Source organism: Hemiscyllium ocellatum, chromosome 7 (genome assembly GCF_020745735.1).
Source record: "Hemiscyllium ocellatum isolate sHemOce1 chromosome 7, sHemOce1.pat.X.cur, whole genome shotgun sequence".
NCBI classification, from domain to species: Eukaryota; Metazoa; Chordata; class Chondrichthyes; order Orectolobiformes; family Hemiscylliidae; genus Hemiscyllium; species Hemiscyllium ocellatum.
In genome coordinates, this window is record NC_083407.1 from 84,702,139 (window position 1) to 84,718,093 (window position 15,955).

General features: G+C 39.3%; 1 protein-coding gene across 2 annotated transcripts in view; it reads right to left on the reverse strand.

Moving 5' to 3' along the window:
• Positions 1 to 12,207: 12,207 nt before the first annotated feature.
• rftn2 (raftlin family member 2) overlaps positions 12,208 to 15,955 on the reverse strand; it is a 68,112-nt gene continuing 64,364 nt past the window's right edge. The window contains exon 10 of one of the 2 annotated variants that reach the window (XM_060828017.1): positions 12,208 to 12,590. In XM_060828017.1, the coding sequence (XP_060684000.1) occupies positions 12,342 to 12,590 (249 nt within the window). In that variant the 3' untranslated portion in view covers positions 12,208 to 12,341. The remainder of the gene's footprint in view (positions 12,591 to 15,955) is intronic. The other variant, XM_060828018.1, reaches the window with a different exon arrangement.

Below are 15,955 nucleotides of genomic sequence, written 5' to 3' on the forward strand. Positions count from 1 at the left end.
AAGAGATGAAAAAGGGTGAGAGGAAAGTGGTGCAATTAAATGCCTCCATGTTGGGATTACTCAATTGCACTGATTTATTTAATGTTTGATTCATTTAAGTGTTATTGACCTTACAATGTAAGATAGTAACTATTGTGCTAAGAGTGATATGTTACATAGTACTGATAGCCAAAAAGAGATATTTTTCTCCCTGGCCTTGGAGATCATATATCACTGTGAAGTTAAATCCTTGAGCTGAGTTTATCACAAATACTATGTAGATTGGCTGAAATGTGCCATCTAAAGAAGACATGAGGAATTTGCACAGACAAATAGTAGATCTTTATAAAACTTTTACTTTTGTTTTCTTATAGCACTAATTGAATAATTGAAACATGAGGAAAGAATGACCATGGCTAGAACAGCTCCTGCATATCCTTTCAAGTCACTCAGTAGTACAATCGCTTGAATTTCTAATACTTGGATTTGGGGGTACAGGGCACAATTTCAAAAATAATAGATGGTTCAAGCCTTCAATCTCCCTTCACTAAACACTAATTTAAGATGGGCAAATTCTGCCCAATATTCCAAATAATTGTCATGTATAAATTTGACATAAATTCTGGCAAATTGCCAGGAAGTTAAAAGAACACAATTTCATAGTGTCTTTTACCATATTGATTGGAAAAATAAACTGGCTTTGTCTTTCTGAAGCATTATTTGAGAGAACGTAGCACTGTGGGTAGCATGGTGGCTCAGTGTTCAGCACTGCTGCCTCATGTTCAATTCCAGCTTTGGGTGACTGTCTGTGTGGGTTTCTGCTGGGTGCTCCAATTTCGTCCCACAGTTCAAAGATGTGTAGGTTAGGTGGATTGGCTGTGGTAAGTACAGGTTGGGTGGGATCTACTGGGGCCCGGGGGGGAGGGGGGTTCGTGCACACTTGATGGGCCAAGTTGGCCTCTTCTTGCATTGCAGGGATCCAATGATTTTATCTTTGAATGCCTTTCAACAATCAACAAAAGTTAATTTAAAGTTTATAGCAGAAAAGTTGGAAATAGATTTAAAAGGGAATGCTAAAGAGTTTTGAAGCATTGGTTCAGCATCTGAAACTCAATGAAAAGAACAAGTAATCCAAAAAATTTAACTGACCAGGAATCATTGCAAATCAAGTTCAAGAAAGAAACAAAAATCCTTAAACTTGAGTTTCAAAGACAGAGAGAGAGAGAGAGGGAAATGAGGTCAGTCCGAGCAGCAGCAAGAGAACAAACCTGGGGATGAACAGGGACAGCAGCGTGGGATAAATACCTAAGGACTGGGGCCTGGATTAAACAGCAATAGTGCAAAGGAAAGTCAATCTCAGGGTGAACAGCGGCAGCAGGATAAATAGTTGAGGAGTGGGGTCAGTCAGAGTGAACGTGGAGCTGAATCTAGAGGCAGAAGTCTGGAGGTGTCAACATGAATCAAAAATTAGCATAGACTTGGCTGCTCAAGAATGAACTTTGCAGACTGATTAGTGTCTGAAGTGAGATAAAGGACTTTTTGTAGTTGTAGTTTGTTAGGGTTAGAGAGAAGGTGTGAAAGACCCGAATTAGGTGACTAGTGGATTAGGTTATGTAATCAGGTCCTGAATTATTGCCTGTAGTTGATAAGATTTGAAATGGCAGGAGAACTCAGCCCTGTGGAATGCTCCTCCTGCAATATGTGGGAAATCAGGGACACTTCCAGTCTACACAGTGACCTCATATGCAGGAAGTGTGTTCAACAGCAACTCCTAATTTGGAGAGAATTGAGTTGCGCTTGGACTCACTATGGAGCAACCATGAGGCTGAGAATGTCATGGATAGCACAGTTAGCAAGCTGGTCACACCACCAGTACGAGCTAGACAGACAGAGAAGAGTTGGGTGACCACCAGGAAGGTGAGCCCCTTCTGAACAGGTAAACCATTTTGGATACTGTTAAGGGTCGTGGGTGTTTGGCGGGGGTGGGGGGGTGGGGGTGGTGGTGGGAGGGGAAATGGCCTTTCAGTGGAAAGCAGCAGTAGCAGCCAGATCAATGGTACCATGACTGGTATAGTTGTACAACAGGGAGGGTTGAAGTCTGGGCAAGCAGTAGTGACAGGATGCTCTAGAGTTTAGGGCACTGATAAGCATTTCTGTGGCTGTGGCATTTCAGGATGGTGTGTTGTTCCCTGGTGCCAGGGTCAAAGATGCCTCTGAGCGAGGCACATTTAATTCTGAAGGAGGAGGATGTACAACCAAAGGCTGTAGTCCATATTCCAACAACAGGCAGAAAGAGAGATGAGGTCCTGAAAAGGGAATTCAGGGAGTTAGATGGAAAGTTGTAAAGCAGGACTTCTGCTTGTAATCTTGGGAATACTTCCTGTGCCGCTTACCTGTGAGGTGAGGAATAGGAAGATAGTACAGTTAAATATGTGGTTGAAGAGTTGGTCTAGGAGGGAGACTTCTGGTATGTGGATCATTGGGATGTTTTCCAGAGAAAGTGTAAAGGAAGGACGGGTTGCACCAATATCTCGGCAGAGAGGTCTGCTACTGCTACTCTGGAGAGTTTAAAGTAGTGGGCAGAGAGGTAGGAACCAAAGCAGTGGGCAACCTTGTGCAACTGGTCACCAAGGCAGTGGGCAACATGTACGGCTCTGAAGGAAGGGGAGAGGCCAAGGTGAAAAGTGGGAACTTCTTGAGAAGGGTCCCCACTGTCATGTACCCTTTCTCCATCTTCCCCATCATGGTTCACCTGTACGTCACTGCTAGCCAAGAGGTGGAGAACAATTTGTTGCACCTCAGTGAGGTGCTGAGTCCTAAAGACAAGCATTTCCAATATCTGGTGTAAAGTGAAAGGCTGAGTGTAGTATGGCTTGGTGCAGTATGCTCTCTATGGTCTAGTTCATCTGACTCTCAATGCAAATGGCCACTCTTTCCATGGAGGTGCAAATGCGTGAAACATCATGGCACTCATTACAGTTGAAATCCTCCAATCTCTTGAAGAGTATGACTTGTTTCTGGAAATACTGACGTAATCAAACATGTTTTTTGTTGCTGTTCCAATATCTAATGCTGTTACTGGTATGTGGGAACACCGATCATCATCCATTATCTATAATATGCAGTCCGCTACCCTGCAAATGTCAAGACCACCTGCTTCATAATGGTTGGTGAGGCAATGACTGCAGAATTCACACCTTCCCTCTACACTTGTGTACTCTCTTCTGCGCCAAGAGAAAGCAGAAAGTGTGTGAGAGAAGTGGGACATGTGGAGAAGTTGAAATTATTGAATTGAATGAGACACGTTAATGAGTGTAAGCATGAATTTTGACTGTTCAGATGGTAAAGTGAGAAGCTGCCTCAAGAGACAGGTATAAGAGGAGCTCTGAGCCACGTTGATGTATACAGGAGAATGGCTGGGGAAGTCAGAATATGGGAGTTAGTAACTGGAAATGTTATTCCACTCATCATGTGTTCAATGTGGAATGTGTTCAGTAATAGGGATCACGCTGCTGTTGCTCACTACTTCAGTGAACTCCAGTCACAGTTGCTCAGTTTGATTGACAGCTCTCTTCTTCTCATCTGCCAATGAATAAGGTTCATTATCACATCCACACTCTACTATTGGCTGGAAAACCTGAAAGATAGATGCAAAGAAGTACCTGAACTTCCAAATATTAACCTGAAAATTACATTTTACTACTTTGAACAAAATACTTTATTCTAATTTAGTGTAATATTCCATATTATTTTTCCCATTACCATAAATTTTAAGATGCCTGTTCCAGAGGGAAAAAGCCAAATTTCTTCTTAAAGCTGACAGCCTTTTTCAAAGAAAACTAAATACTTCCATCTATGTACACATGCTGACCACAATTTGAATCCCTGGAAACAAGAAGTACTCTATCACTTCAACTCTCCAACTCACCTTCCTTTTCATTACTGTAATCTAACAGTAAAAGAAAATATCAAATATCCTCATTCTTTATCAATATTCACCTGTACTGTGATCTGTACTGCACCTGAGCTATTTGCAAACTATAATAATGTAGCATATCCCAGCTTGCTGGGAAAATAAGCAATGAGGAGAATACAAAGAGGCTGCTGCAGCACGCAGATAGATTGGATAAATAGTGAAGAACATGGCGAAGAGAATAAGTGTAGTGAAATGTGAAGTTATTCACTGTGGGAGGAAATATTAAATTATAATTTTTATTGAACAGAGAGAAACTGGGAAACATTTGCATTTAGAGGTACCTGGATCTCCTTGTACATGAATCATATAACTAACATGTAGACATAGTGAGCACTTTAAAGTTTTTTAAAATTCATTAGTGGGATGTGGGCATTACTGGCTGGCCAACATTTATTGCCTGTCCCTAGTTGCCTTTGTGAATGTGGTGGTGAGCTGCTTTCTTGAACTGCCACAGACCACCGGCTGTGGGTTGACTCACTATGCCATTAAGGATGGAATTCCAGGATTTTGACCCAGTGACTGTGAAGGTATAGCGATATATTTCCAAGTCAGGATGGTGAGTCGCTTGGTGGGGAACTTGTGAAGGTGGTAGTGCTCCCATGCATCTGCTGCCCTTGTCCTTCTAGATGGAAATGGTGGTGTGTTTGGAAGATGCAGTCTGGGGATCTTTGGTGAATTTCTGTAGTGCATCTTGTAGGTAGTACATACTACTGATACTGAGCATTGGTGGTGCAAAGGGTAGTTGCTTGTGGATGTAGTGCTAATCAAGTGGTCTGCTTTGTCCTGCATGGTGTCAAGTGTTTAGAGTTTGTTGGCACTGTAGCCATCCAGACAAGTTCTTGACAAGGTGGAGGCTGAGTGCGCTTCCCCAGGTTGAGGAATCTAGAACACAGAGGCACAGTCTCAAAATTAAAGTTTACCCATTTAGGATTAAGATAAGGAAAAAATGTTTTTACTCAAAGAGTTGTGAATCTGTAAATTTTTAGCACAGATCCATCATCATGTATGCTCAAGATTAATAGGCCAATAGGTTCCTGGGTACTAACGTAATGAAGGATTATGGGGACAGTGGAAGAAAGTTGAATTGGGCTTGAAAATCACCCATGATCTTGTTGAATACTTGAGCAGGTTTAAAGGATAAAATGGCCTTCTCCAGCTCCTAGAGACTGGTTTAACTGTAAACATTGTTTGAGTGACAAGCTGCTGAAATTACTGATAACAGCACATCACAAGAAATGGATTAATCACCTTGGAGCTGAGTGAATTGAGCACAGAAAGACACATCTCTTTAACCAATCAGATTGAAGAACTGAGAAATAAACAGCAGAAGGAATGAGAAGAATATGGAACATGCAAATCAAGGACAAATTAGGAAGAGAAAGACAAAAGGACAGAAAGGAATGCATTTTTCTTACTTTAGAATCTCAAATAATTAATATCATAAGGATTGAGATAGTATGAGCTAATTTTCAGTGCCATAGAGTTATCAATAATTTACACTTATTAAAAAGATAAATTGTTGTTAAAAAGATAACATAAAAAATATAATAAATGAGAATTGGCATTCTGTGACAAACACAGTACATAACTACTGTGCAACTAAATTCACCTTGTGACATTCAATTATTAGGGAAGTAGCAAAATATTATTCTTGCAAAGGTAATAGTAGAGTGGTGCAGCTCAGAAAGAAAGTTTTGGATGTGGTTTTAATAGTAAATCTTTTAGCCCAAAGTGGTTTGTACGATTTATGCATAAAGCTTCAATGTTAATTTGTATGTTCCAATTTAGTAGCCTCTTGCAGTTCAATCTAATTCATAAAATCTTAATCATAGTCATGCAGCACGGGAACAGACCCTTTGGTCCAACTAGTCCTGCCGACTATGTTCCCAAATTAAATTTGTTCCATTTGCTGGCATACAGCCTATATTGCTCCAAACCTTCCGTCTTCATATACTTATCCAAATGTCTTTTAAACGTTATAAATGTACCTACATCCATCACTTCTTCTGGCAGTTGATTCCACATACTAACAATCTCTCCAAAAAAGTTGCTCCTTGTCTTTTCTCCTTGCACCTTAAAAATATGCCCCCTACATTTGATCCCCCACCACCTCGGAAAAGACCTTTGCTATTCACTCTATTTATGCCCTTCATGATTGTACAAAACCTCTAAATCACCCTCAACATCTTAAGTTCCAGTGAAAAAAGTCCCACCTATCCAGCCTATTTTTATAACTCAAATCCTCCATTCCTGGCATCTTGTTAAATCTTTTCTGAAACCTCTCCAGTTCAATAATATCCTTCCTATAACAAAGTGACCCCAGAATTTCACGAAGTACAACAGAATAGGTCTCACCAATGACTTGTAAAATCTCAACATGACGATCAAGATCCCTTTGTAATCTTAGATGTTGATATGTATATCCATGGATGAAGGATGAATGCAGTTAGTTCCAGATGATCTTACCTTGAGATGCTGTTTGGTGATGAGCAACATGGAGGCTGTTTGCAACCTGTAGTGCTCAGATTAGATTAGATTAGTACAGTGTGGAAACAGGCCCTTTGGCCCAACCAGTCCACACCGACCCTCCGAAGAGTAATCCACCTACACCCATTTCCCACTGACTAATGCATCTAACACTATGGACAGTTTAGCATGGCCAATTCATCTGGCCCACACATAGTCACAGAGATGTACAGCATGGAAACAGACCTTTCAGATCCAACCCATCCATGCTGACAAGATATCCCAACCTAATCTAGTCCCACTTTGGACTCTGAGAGGAAACTGGAGCACCCAGAGGAAACCCACACAGTGCAAATTTCACACAGTCGCCCGGGACTGGAATTGAACCTGGGGCCTTGATATTGTGAGGCAGCAGTGCTAACCACTGAGCCACTGTGTTGCTCTGATGTCCACATCAAGAATTTTCAACAACTCAATTGTTCGGCACTTTTTCTAAGTTAGGAAACTGAATATTAATGAACTAAGATGTGCTTTTAATAAGGCATTTGACAAGCTTTAATCCCCTTTAATTGGCATCTTGCCACTGTCTAGCAAGGAACTCTTCTTGCTGTCTTGTAAATGTGTAAAAGATACAGCGAGACGTTGCTGATGTTGAGATAGGCCTTATGGAACTTCATACAAATTTCAGCTACATATCTCACCATAGCCTAAGTTGTTCAAGTCCCTGAAATACTCTGCTAATTAACTCTATTTCTTTCTCCTGAGTGTTTCTAGCTGTTTTTGATTTTTATTTCAGAAGTCAAGTCTTTGTGTTGTATTATTTCTATGCTTGAAGTGTGAATGAAAATATAAATTGTCTTGAAATTATTCAGAAACGTTAGCACATGTATATTCAATATTATTTTGTGGACTTCTTTTTTTAAATGTAGTAATTGTAAAAGGTATGTTGAGTAGTACCTATTCATCGCAATATTTCACATGACTTTATGGAGTTCTAATTTTTGTTCTTTATTACTTCTATTTGAAGATTTAAACAAGTGTCAAATATTTATTTGGACCTATTATACACTTTTGCAGCTTTGAATAGACAAACAGAGCACACTATAAAATTATAACATGGAAAACAACGAGTTACATTAAGAAATACTACAGCAGGGCAAATAATACAACCTTAAGCTCAATACAATAGCATATAATAAAAAAAACTTCAGATAATGTTTAGAATACATGGACCTAATAACTTGAGTAATAACAATATAATTTTGCTCATCAACTGCAAAGTGATTTTTCCATTTAATACTTTTGATAATCAATTGTTTGAGGATATCACTCTGCAGCGATGAGATCAAATTCCTTATTGAACCTAAATACTGCAGTGTATTATTGTAATTCCATTAAAACCATAATGCATATATATTCAAAATAGTGTCAGGTTGTGATTTCATTTTCAGGATTTTGATCATATCATCTGAACCCTTTATCAGCTTTATCACTGGTTCCCAACTACCCGTAATTTATATGGTATTAATTACATAGTAGACTCTTTAAGACCAGACAAATAACACACAATCAAATGTTTCGAAAACATCTACTTTCTTGCTTTACAGTCTTTCAACAAACAAACTGATTGGCACTAATATCCGTAAGACCCAGTTAACTATGTTTCGAAAGAGGAACAGCTAAAAACTGACAACAATTTAACAGTGCTAATTAACATTTTCTGCATACATGTACATACCTAAAACAACTAAAAATGACTGCAAGGAATTTTAAAAACATTACAAAAGATTTTTAAAAAAATTACTTACGTCAGAACATAATGGTAAATTTCTCCATTTTTGTGTCTTCTACCTGGCCTTATGTAAAGTTGCCACACAGCGATTGTTAGTCAGCCTGTGGTCAACCTATATTCCCAAAATTTCCATCTGTACTTAGAAGATGACTTAGTTAGGGTACATAGGCAGTTAGATCTGAAAATTTCAAGAGGTCTATCAAAACATCACCTTGTCACAATGAAAGCAAATTTAGAAAAAAAATTAAAACAAGTAAGCCAGTTTTGAACATGAGATTCTTTCAACTTAAATAATTGCTGTAAACTCTATCTTCCAGCTGGTTTTATTGGCCAATTTCCAACTCATTGAGGATTTCCAGGGGAAGTATGTTAGCCACATAGTCTGTCACTCTTCCCTTGAGGAGCTGCTGAAGAAGATGATTTACCAGGACTTCTGGCCATTCAAAGTTGTGGGAACAGACTTCTGTTAAGGTGTTCCTAAGGATCAGATTGGTCAGATTTACAAGTCACTTTGGGCTGAATTTTACCACATGCTTTAGAACATCAACAGGTCAGGACATGAGCACTGGTTTGGGTAATTTTACCATGGATGGCTTCTTAATTAGCCATCTATAGGTTTATCATCTGATTTGGAACAGCAGGGAGGGTCCTGACACTAGGCAGAAATGGGTACTGCAGACCTGGAGAGAAGAGTCAAGATTAGAGTGGTGCTGGAAACGCACAGCAGGTCAGGCAGCATCCGAGGAACAGGAAAGGAAAAAATCGATGTTTCGGGCAAAAGCCCTTCATCAGGAATGAGGCTGGGAGCCTCGGGGATGATGTGATAAGTGGGAGGTGGTGGGGCTGGGGAGAAGGTAGCTGAGAGTGCAAGAGGTGGATGGAGGTGGGGGTGAAGGTGATAGCTCGGAGAGGAGATGCCCCTCCTGCCTTTACTGCTCACAGCTTCCTCTCTGAGCCACAGGGCCTCTGGCTCAACTGCCCCTTTCTTCCAGCTGCTGCAGCGGATCCATCTACATTAAACAGGTGGCCTTTGGGAAAACATATCAACTTCCTGGAGCAGTATTTCATTGGGGAGCCATTCTGACATGGCTATCTGTAGTTTAGTAGACCCTCCAGCTGGAACTAGTAAAACTTTGAACTTAATCATCCAAATCTCACAGAGAGAAAGCAGTGAGGATCAGCGATCTCAGGGTACAAGTGGAAAACAGAAGAAAATCTTGGCGAAATTCAAATGAATCTGTAATATGCTGAGGAGAAAGTTTCAGCTGCAGAAACACGTGGAACAAAAACAGATGCTGTTATTTCTTAGGGTAGGTTTTGTAATATTGTCAATTACAGAGAAACTTAATACATTTGCAAAATAACTAATGCTTCATCGGTGTCTTAGAAAGATCATTTTATCTATTTTGGGACAGCATGGTTACTGTAACAAAACTAATCTTCTCTTGCACAATCCGCAGAATCACAGGAATACTCATCCTCAGTAACAATGGTTTGCATTTATACAGCACCTTTAAAATGTCCAAGGTGCAGCACATTAGTGGTATCAAACAAAATTTAACATCGAATCATATAAGGAGATATTGATAATTAAGGAGGAATTAAGTTGGTATTAAGGAGGAAATTAAGGGAAGAGAGAAGGGTAAAGGGTTGGACAGGCTCAGAGAAGGAATTCCAGAGCTTTGGGATTAACCAGCCAAAGTTATGGAAATCATGGTGAAGTGCTGAGAATCCAGCATGTGCAAGAAGCTAGAATTGGAGACGTGCAAAGACCTCGCAGATTGTAGGGACTGGAGGAAGCTAAAGATATATGGTTGGTGCGGATGGAAGGGGAGACAGCAAAGGAAGGTCCCAGACAAATCTGAAACAAGCCTCAATAAAAAAAAGTATTATTAGGCAATTAAAACGAAATTGATAAATTCATATGTATAATTTGGAACTAACATTTATACAAAAATATTTGCATTAAGGGGATCTATAGGTTATTTTAATACCATTGGAGGGGGCCTTCATAAACAAAACAGGTTTGAGAACCCTGATTGATCTATGAACACTTTTCATTTTTCTTCTAAAAAGTTAGTTAACTGGTGGGAATGCAATAAGAGGATGGCTCCTACTTAAGTGTCATGCAATTAGTTCTGATGTGGTACTAAACCATGTGGTATATCCAGAAGTGACAATGAGATGATTGCCCTGGCCAATGCAATGAATCCTATTTCTTTCTTTAAATTAGATTATGATTATGAAACATTGTGTGGAATCATGAGTGAAAAGTTCCTTTGTAACCCAAAATGAGGGCATGATATAGTCGAGTACCTGAAATGAAATTGTACTCTGCGCATAAGTTGATACAATAGTACATCATTCCTTTCGATCATAATTTATTCTCTTGACGGGCTGAAGAAATAAATATGATAATTGAGAGAATTTTGTATTGATACCAGTACCAGACTGATTCTCATTAAATAACTTTCAGTGTATTATTACAAATTACCAATCCCAACAATAAGTTTAGCTTCAGTGTTTAGTTTCATTTGCAACTCCTCCACAATGAAACAGTCTATGCCTGAATTTGAGAAGACCTGGGCAATATTCACACTCATCCTGCTAAGTGGAAAGTAACGTCTCTGGGACATAAGTGCCAGACAATGGCTATTTTCAACAAGACGAAGTCTTAACCACCTTCCCTGGAGATTCACTGGCATCATTACTATCAAAACTCCACTTCGGAGTCACCATTCACCAGAAACAAAAATGGACCAACCACATAAATACTATGGCTGCTGGACTAACTTACTCTCTGGTAGTATTAAAATACGCTTTCCATCAAGAACAAAACAGGAATGCTATGAAGTATTCTACTCTTCCCGAATGAATGCAGTTACAAAAATATTCAAGCAGCTCGGCTCTATCTGGGACAAGGTAAAAACAATGACTGCAAATGCTGGAAACCAGATTCTGGATCAGTGGTGCTGGAAGAGCACAGCAGTTCAGGTAGCATCCAACGAGCAGCGAAATCGACGTTTTGGGCAAAAGCCCTTCATCAGGAATGAAGGGCTTTTGCCAGAAACGTCGATTTCGCTGCTCGTTGGATGCTGCCTGAACTGCTGTGCTCTTCCAGCACCACTGATCCAGAATCTATCTGGGACAAAGCAGTCAATGAGATTGGTAATGCCTTCATAACATGTACATCATGCTTGCAGTTACACTGCAGCAACTTCCCAAGGATACTTTGAGACTTTCCAAATCTGTGATCTTTAGCATTTAGAATGATAAAAGTAAAAGGCACCCGTGAACAAGTATCAACTGTAAGACCACAATGACTCAGAAATTTACTGCTTTTTTTTCACTATTGTCAGATCAACGTCCTGGAACTCTCTACAAAAAAATCAATGAGAAGACATTCATCACCTGTCCTGCAGCAGTTCAAGAAGTCAACAAGCCACCACCTTCTCTAGGCTAATTAGGGATGGACAATAAGCACTGGCAGTGTCTGTGATGTCCAAATCCCATGAAGAATGAAAATAGCTGATGCCAAAGAAACAGATATAGTAGTTATATTTTCCTACCGTTCAAGCAGGACAACTAACATTACCTTAGCTGAACATTCCTCAAGAATGACTCCTTTTGACCATGCAGATAGCACTGTCTTGATCCCAAGAGTATGCAAAGGAAAATGACAGGAAAGAAGTAACAACATGATTTAAAAAAAATTAGCATATAATCATACAAATGGAAAAAATAAGAAAGATATTACTTGAAAAGTTAAAAGTAAATATAAATATCTGTAGATATTCTTTCCTATGAATGGCTTTCCTAACTAAGTTCAAAGTAATTTTAAATTATCAGGTGAAGCTCTTTCTGATAGCAAATTGTAATCAACAGTTCTGCTTTGTTAAGGAAGCCTGAATCTGTTAGCAAAGATCCTGAGAACTGAAGTATTTGTTAATGCTTTTTTTTCCTGTAGGATTAGAGAAAAATTTTAACAGCAGCACACTTTCGTACAGAACAAAATCAAAAGTCACATCTTGCAAAGACATTAGTTACTACCAATCACGTTAAACTGTAGAAAATCTGCTTTTCTTTCTTTATACTGTTGTCTTCAATACAAAACTGAACTGTGCAATGTTATATGCAGGTAACCTGAGGTGTTTCTTCCTCTTGATCCAGTTGCCCATCATCCAAGTCTTTGAAAATACTATCAGTACGGCTCATGCCTGAAATGTCTCCATATTGATGTGAGTTGGTCCCTGAAGTGATACAAGAATCTTCAGGAGACTTTGTTTCTGAATGTTTATTTTTACCAGTGGTCACACCCACATTTCTGTTCCAATTTTTGGTTCTTTCACTGACTTTTGCTTGCCGAGTAGATCTTTTCTGTAAGATAGGTCTCAATACAGTGATTGATACAAATAAAAATGGAAAACGTTCTATTGTACGTTTGAAATCATAGGAGACTGTATTCTCATGGAAAGTTTGGGTAAATTTCAAACCTTTACAGATAAATTTTCAATCTAACCATTTTAAACATTTTCTCTTCTCGTCCACTGTTAACTGTATTTCTTCCCATACAGTATCCCATTCAGAACAGATGATTGGTTCTCAAACTTCTGCCAATATTTAGCTTGAACTATTTGCTAGTTATATACATATATGTGTGGAGTCCATCTTAGCTTTTAATATGGAATTGTAAGGATGAATGCAATAGTCTACAAGTAATGGGGATTAGAATAGATTTACAAAATGAGAGAAGATCAGTAAATGAACAGCGGGTCTTTGAAAGTTCTTTATGCCTTTAAGAATTACATAAATGTCAAAATGGCAAATATTTGGCATTTTGCTTTAAGAAATACTTAAAGGCAATTAAGAGCAATCAGGAATGACTTCCACCTGGCAAAGATACAATGCAGGAAAATAACACTAAGAGTGAAAGATTGTCTACGCTGGAAAGTAATTCCTGCTACTGCTTTGCGCATCTGTGCACTTAAAGACAGCGACATTGAGTAAAAATACCTTATTTATTTAAAAAATTAAGCTTTACATGTATACATAATGACTCAGCCCTAGGGTCTAAGGTGACAGACCTGCTGTTAACTGCTTAGCTTCATAATCCTAAATTCTGATGACAATGTGGCGATGGATTGCCTTTGAATCGACAAATTTTGACTTGCAATCAATTAATACAACTGAGTAATAACACAGATGAAGGAAATTCAAACCTTCAGTGTGGCAGATTCCACAGTGAAAACATAGCAATTTTGAATCTGTACTGAGATGAGAAAGAGTACTCACTCGTTATCTGAAAAACCTGGTTTAGGATGCAACCTGAGACAAATAACCAGGTGACAAACACCGAGCCAGCTATATCTATTTTTAAGGAATCTTGTGGTGCAGTGGTAGTGTCCCTACCTGTGGGCCAGAAGACCTGAATTTAAATTCCATCTGTTCTGGAGGTGATTGAAAATATCTCTCAAGATACTTTTTAATTAGCATGTTCAGAAATGTTATCTACATGTTTGGAGCAGGTGGGACTTTAATCCATGCCTCCTGGCTCAGAGGTTGGGACACTACCACTGCAATACAGGAATCCCAAAGTATGCAAACATGCATTAGGAATGCAGAGTTAAGCATCTTACTGAAATAGAAATGAGAGTGATTGATTCATTCGAGATCTTGTGGTACAGTAACAGTGTCCTTACCTCTGAGGGTGGTACATGTATGGAATGAACTGCCAGAGGAAGTGGTGGAGACTAGTAGGAATGCAACATTTAAAAGGCATCTGGTTGGGTATATGAATGGGAAGTGTTTGGAGGGATATGGGCCGGGTGCTGGCAGATGGGACTAGATTGGGTTGGGATATCTGATCAGCATGGACAGGTTGGACCGAAGGGTCTGTTTCCATGCTGTACATCTCTATGACTCTCAACTCTTAGATATGATCGATCACTTTCCATCACTATTTTAAAACTAATAGAATTATGGTCACTGGCCCCAAAGTGCTCCCCCACTGACACCTCAGTCACCTGCCCTGCCTTATTTCCCAAGAAAAGGTCAAGTTTTGCACCTTCTCTAGTAGGTGCATCCACATACTGAATCAGAACATTTTCTTGTACACACTTAACAAATTTGTTTCCAACTAAACCCTTAACACAATGGCAGTCCCAGTCTATGTTTGGAAAATTAAAATCCCCTACCATAACCACCCCATTATTCTTATAGAGAACTAAGATCTCCTTACAAGTCTGTTTCTTAATTTCCCTCTGACTATTAGGGGGTTTATAATACAATCCCAATAAGGTGACTATTATGGGGTCATAATACAATCCCAATAAGGTGATCATACTTTTTAATTGCTCAGTTCAACCCAAATAACTTCCCTGGATGTATTTCTGGGAATATCCTCCCTCAGCTCAGCTGTAATGCTATCCCTTATCAAAATGCCACTCCCCCTCTTCTCTTGCCTCCCTTTCTGTTCCGCCTGTAGCATTTGTATCCTGGAACATTAAGCTACCAGTCCTGCCCATCTTGAGCTTTGAATTCAATTTAAAAAAAAAATTGGAATTAAGAGTCTAATGACCATAAAACCATTGTCAATTGTTGGAAAAACCCATCTGGCTAACTAATGCCCTTTAGGGAAGGAAACTGCATGAGTGGACATGACTCCAGACCAACAGCAATGTGGTTGACTGTTAACTGCCCTCAGGAATGGGCAATAGATGTTGACCAATGTGCTCATCCTGCAAATGAATGAATAAAACAGTTTGTTTAAAAATATCTTGAAATGATTCATCCAAGTTGTACCCGAAACATCAGGAGTTAGGACAGACTGGGGAGCAGCTGGATCTTCAGGAGTTTTAGCAGAGAAGGAACTGGCTCATAATTGAGTAATCTAGAGGACCTCCCTGCCTTGAGAAGTGTGGTGATTTTGGTAAAATTCTAAAGGCGACATGTGGCACTGAATTGTACCAAAAAGCTGAGAAAGATTATTGTATCCTTTTTGATTATTCTGTTCAAATGTTACATCTCATAAACTATGAAAATGTTATCTCTCATCATAAGCTATGCAATATTGCAACCTGATGTCCTAACAATTGGAAACCTGTGGGCAGTTGTCTGAGGTACCAGAACTCAACACTGGAGGACAATTGTGTGACTGGCATAGAATAAATGAGATCTATGCAGAAAATAACTTCTTTAAAAAGTGTTAATACAGATAAAAAGTAGGTCACTTTGTTGCCTGATCCTGATAGAAAATAACTGGGAATGTTGGGCTTAAGTCCAAAACTGGAACACAATATGTGCAGGAAGACTACAGCATGTACAGAGGAAATGTGGTATTACCCCATTACCAAAGCACGACAAGAATGTCACACCTGAAGATGTAGCTTCACAGAGTCATAGAGATGCACGGCAAGGAAAATAACCCTCAGTGCAACTCATCCATGCCAATCAGATGTCCTAACCCCAATCTCGTCTCATTCGCCAGCACTTGGCCCATATCCCTCTAAATTCTTCCTATTTATTTCCCCATCCAGTTGCCTTTTGAATGTTGTAATTGTACCAGCTTCCTCTTCCTCTGGCAGCTTATTCCATACACTCACCACTCTTTGTGTGAAAATGTTGCCCCTTAGGTCCCTTTTATATCTTTCCCGTCTCACCCTAAACCTATGCCCTTTAGTTCTGGACTCCCCCACTCCATGGAAAAGACCTTGTCTATTTTCCCACATCCATGTTTCTCATGA